The sequence below is a fragment of the Belonocnema kinseyi genome, chromosome 4 (genome assembly GCF_010883055.1).
Source record: "Belonocnema kinseyi isolate 2016_QV_RU_SX_M_011 chromosome 4, B_treatae_v1, whole genome shotgun sequence".
NCBI lineage: Eukaryota > Metazoa > Arthropoda > Insecta > Hymenoptera > Cynipidae > Belonocnema > Belonocnema kinseyi.
The window spans coordinates 4505699-4510706 of NC_046660.1; the positions used below are offsets into that span (position 1 = coordinate 4505699).

At 31.7% G+C, this 5008-nt stretch overlaps 1 protein-coding gene across 1 annotated transcript in view; it reads right to left on the bottom strand.

Moving 5' to 3' along the window:
* Positions 1-2661: 2661 nt before the first annotated feature.
* LOC117170523 (lipase 3-like) overlaps positions 2662-5008 on the bottom strand; it is a 6305-nt gene continuing 3958 nt past the window's right edge. The window contains exons 2-5 of the mRNA XM_033357311.1: positions 3602-3760; positions 3284-3371; positions 3056-3198; positions 2662-2940 (exon numbers count right to left, since the gene is read on the bottom strand). Coding sequence (XP_033213202.1) covers positions 2794-2940; positions 3056-3198; positions 3284-3371; positions 3602-3760 — 537 coding nt within the window. The 3' untranslated portion in view covers positions 2662-2793. The remainder of the gene's footprint in view (positions 2941-3055; positions 3199-3283; positions 3372-3601; positions 3761-5008) is intronic.

Sequence of the window (5008 nt, forward strand, 5' to 3'; positions counted from 1 at the left end):
CCCGCTGACCAAGCTCAGTGGCAGCAGCTCGACGGTGTGAGGGGAAGCCGCGTAGTGGGGGACGGTACACAGGTAGCTGGGGCGGAATTGACCATCGCCCGAACGCAGTGTCAACCTCGAATCTTATTCGGGTGATGATTCTTCTAGGGAAGAGGTTCTCGTCTACAATTTGAGGCCGTCGTTTTTCAAGATCGTCTTCGCTGACTATTTTTATTTTCGGAAAATTCGCTCAAAAAATAAGCAAAAAGCCATTCCCTCAATAGAAGTAGTGGTCAAATTAGTAGAGCATCAAATACTTGTCATTATAAATTTCAAAGTTAATAAGTGGCATGGCATTCCTGTGAAAGTGGTCGCTTGATAGCCCCCAATCGAAATATCCTCCGGAGACGTAGCTGATGTTCTACTACCCAGGTAAAAAATTATATATAATTTATATGTATTGGACAAAACACTGATATTTTTCATTCGTTTTCCATGGTAAAGTTCATAAAACAAATCAAATATATAATTGTCTTATCCAATATACATAAATTATGTATAACTTTTTCACCTGGGTACTTATAACTTCCTTCTTTCCTCGTAAAGCGACCAGTTGAGAAAACTTCTCGATGGTATGTCGGGTTTTGGTGCTCCTTTTAGCCCCTTTCCTCTTCGTTTCCTGGTTCTATGATATGGAAACTCCTGTCAGTAGCGATGCTGCAGCCAACATAGCCGTCGAAGTAATGAGAGGAAAGCTCCGCCGCGACACAGGTCACTGATCAATATCTCTAGCAATCACCCCAGGCAGAGAGAGATTAAATTTCAGATGTGTGTTTTAACTTTCAAATTTGGTGGTAACTTAAATTTAATATACGTATCTGAAAAAAACTTCCAATACATGTGTATTAAACTTAATACAGGAATTTCTACAGTGCACTTCTGTATAGGATACAAGATAATATAAATAACCCAAAAAATGTGCATTAGTTATCTAATTTAAATATATATTTCTTAGGTTATCTGTATATGACATAGAACAAATGAAATAGCCTTATGACCGAAAATGAGATTCGGAGAAAAAGCGGATCAAAATAAACGCAAGACGAACAAGTAGCAAAGGGGCTCTCGTACTTACAAGTACCTGCGACAATGGGAATTTTTTTATTTGATAAGTGGAAGAACTAAATTAATTAGCTTCACCAAATTAAATAACCTTTTCACTCAGACGGGCGTCTGGCAAAATAAATGTATTTAAATGTTTTTCATGATACAAAGTATTATTTTAAAAATAATTAGTAATTTTTTTGTAGAAAAATATCGTGAAATAAGCCAGTGACAGAGCAATTTCGAATACGCTTCTTGAAAAAATCGATTTGTAGTCCCAGCGATATCTCAACGTAGATTTATCGGAAATCAAAAAAGTTCGCAAAATTTAGTGAGCATATAAGTTTTTCCTATCACAACGATTATTTTTGGGATTTTTTTTTATTTTAATTTTTGTGATCATTTGAAGTAAAAAATGCGATTTTGTACGAAAAATTTCATCATTTCTTAAGTGAAAAACAACGTTAAAATAAAAAAATGTAAACAAAAATATCGTTGGTGGGGGGGAGGATTTTTATATGTAAAAAAGTTTACCAAGTTTGAGAAGGATTGGCTCCAGCTTTTAACTTATTAAATAATGTACGTCATTTGGTACTATGATTTCTACAAATTTGATGAATTAACTTCAATTATTGTACTAGTTTTCATAAAAATTGTTATTTCAGCCTAAACACACACACACACACGCATATATATATAAACTTAAATTATAGTACATAATTTTTCAGAAATATATACAAACTTTTTTTATATATGGCTTTTGATATCTAAGGTTTTAGAATAGATTCATCGAGTCTTTTTTATACAGGAAATAGAAAACAGTATGCAGAACTAAGATTTCCAGAGTAAATTAAAAAATTGATGATTTTTTTTGAAAATCTATTATAATGTAAAGGATAAAGTATTAGATAAAAAACTGTGAATTTAGCAATTAATATTTTAAGTGTTTAAATTTAACTTAAAGTAAGAGTGAAATATGATATTTTAATAGGTGAATTGATTGCAAGGACTGTTCTCATTAGTTTTCTCGTGAATTGGAATTGAAAAGAAAAGTAGATCCTACTTCTTTAAAGTACTTTTGTTGTCATTATTTTCTTAACATTTATACTTTTTTGACATCAAAGACAATAGATTTCTAGAGGATAATCCATATCCATTGTATTGAGCATCATGCCGATATGGCATCCATAATGCATAGAACCAACAAAGCCACAAATAAGAATAGACAACGAAAAATTAACCAGTCGCAAATCAAGCCTAATTTTTCTTCTGATTTTTCTGAATATTTGAAAATTAGAGGAAAAGGTAATATAAATAGAAAGTGACATCATGCTGTATCTATTTTATTTATAATTTTAGTAGAAAATTACATTATTGTATATTATTAATAATATATAGGTAGAATAAAGCAGTTAAAAACCTTCAGATTTGTGTTTGGTACAAACTAAACTCTTATCTATTCGCGCAATTTCCGTAAGGGAGTAGAAAAGCCTAAAGTTGCCTAAAGACATTAAATCATTGATGGTACAAGTTACAAGATCGTGTATTACGAAAAATGTTTCCCAGTGGGACCTTTCAAATCCGATTACAGTTCTTACAAAATAGGGTTGCAACGATTTGTTTCCTTTTTTAAAATTCTCAGCACTTTATCTTGACGCCCGATCATTTGTTTTGTCCAACAAATAATTCTCGTTTTTTTTATTTATAAGTTTAGTACCCTTCCATCAATTTTAGAGCATCATTGTATGCTTCCATACGTATGTTGCTACCATAATTGAAATCAAAATGATTTAAACTTGCGTTGCAGATTGAAACTCGTACAATATTTTTCAGTTTGTTTTCAAGCAAGGCGATGTCCTGAAAAAGTAAATTTGTGTTCTACTTACGGCCATATATCAGGTGATGTGCCTTAAATATTTAATAACCACAAATCTCTGGTCATCTATTTCATTTAAATTTTTATTTCACTAACCTTTGGGTCAACTAAGAAGTCGTTAGTTCCATGGTAAATGGATACAGGCACTGTAACCTTTTCCAGGGGATATTCTGGAGGAGTTACTGATTTATATTTTAATAAATTTTTGGCTACTCCATAGTCGTATTGGCGAAAAGTATCTGCGCAGAATAAACCTCGAATCAATTTTCTTACAAAATTATAACAGTGATATGTATTATTTTATTAAGGAGACTGAATACGTACTGGGATTTTCAAATCCAAATCCAAAGTGAAGCAACTGCTTCGTAGAGCATCCAGCAGGAAAATAAGGTAACAACCCAGCCAAAATACTCTGAAAAGTTTAAAGCATAAAATTATATTGAGAATATAAAAAGTTATTTCGTAAAATCGTATCGAGTTTTACAATTTATCCAATATTAGGCATTAAAAAAAGGATTATTGAAGAAATTATGTGTTTTGAAAATATAATTGAAGCTAAAAGTGCTGTATAATCAACTGTATAAGATCAATATTTTAAGTGCTTATTATATAATATATAAGTATTGTTTGTGTAATCATTACCGTGTTTTGTCCAGCCACATCTTGTCCACTAACCGAAGAAATTACCATAAAACAAAGCGGCTTCGTGAAAGATATATCTTCGCAGAATTTCTTTGTGAAGACTCTTAATAACGGTGATGCTGGCAAGACTTCAACGTGCCCGACGGACTCAAAAAATTTCTGTAACATTATTGGTAATGTTTGTACGTAAAATGATTTAGTTTAGTGCCATCCTACTTAATAAGTATTTACATTTCTTTTGTCGTAGTATTTTACTTCATGCACGAAAAATAATCAATTCCTTATCGATACCGGCAGATTTGTTTTGCATAAGCATATTATTAGGAGCATTTTTATGAGCACCCTCGTACCCTCCCAAATTGCTCGTTTTCCGGAAGAAGAAAATCCGTCACTTGTTTACACGTTAACCCGTGCCCTCAGCCTTTTCAATTCAATATGGAGTTTTATATGTGAAAAGCTCGGTGTCCGAAAAAATAGAGAAAAGAAGTACTTGTTATAAACCTTTTTGTCAATACAGTATAATCATCTCTTGAGGAATGTTTAAAGAATAATATACATTAGTATTCATTATTTTTAATAAATAAGTGCCGAATTTCCAAGTATTTTATTAATAATTTTAAGTTTTTTAAACACTTAAAATAATTGATAATAAGAGATATTTCGGGCTTCACTCGTGCAATAAACTACGAATTGTTTGCCGAAACAGGAAATAACATTTTATTTCATGAGACAACAGTCATTGCAAAAACGCACAACAAATTTCCAAGAACACATAGAGAAGCAATAGAAATCTTAAAACATCCTAATAACATCAATCGGGACAATGGATATAATACCAATCCGATTCGGCTTTCCGTTCCTGCGGATTTTTTTTTAAAATGACCTGATTGGCCAATCAACTTCGACCATTCCCCACGTTGGGACGCTCTGGCCAATCACAAGCATCGTAGAGAGTTTACCTAAGAACAATATGACCTGATACATCAGTTTTAGGTCAACCCTGAAGATGTGAACTGCAATGTTCACGAAACATTGGCAAACAATTCGTAGTTTTTTACACGAGTGAAACCCGAAATATCTCTTATTATCAAAATGAATCATCGTGAAAGCATAAAATCGACTTAAAATAATTCTCATTCATTCAAACCACTTTTTTCCTCCTGTAAGTCGTGAAAAGTTATAAGTTTTTGGGATGAATAATATAAACTTGATGAATGTCAAGAGTAGTAATTCTTTTTTTTAAATATTTTATAATTATTTAAACAATTTTCATTTCAACAACAATTTTTTCTTCCTTAAATCGTAAAATGTTCTGGAATTAATTACACAATTAACAAATTTTCAGAGTAATATATTTTTTAATGATATTCGATATAATCATTTAAAACATTTCGATTTGTATAATCA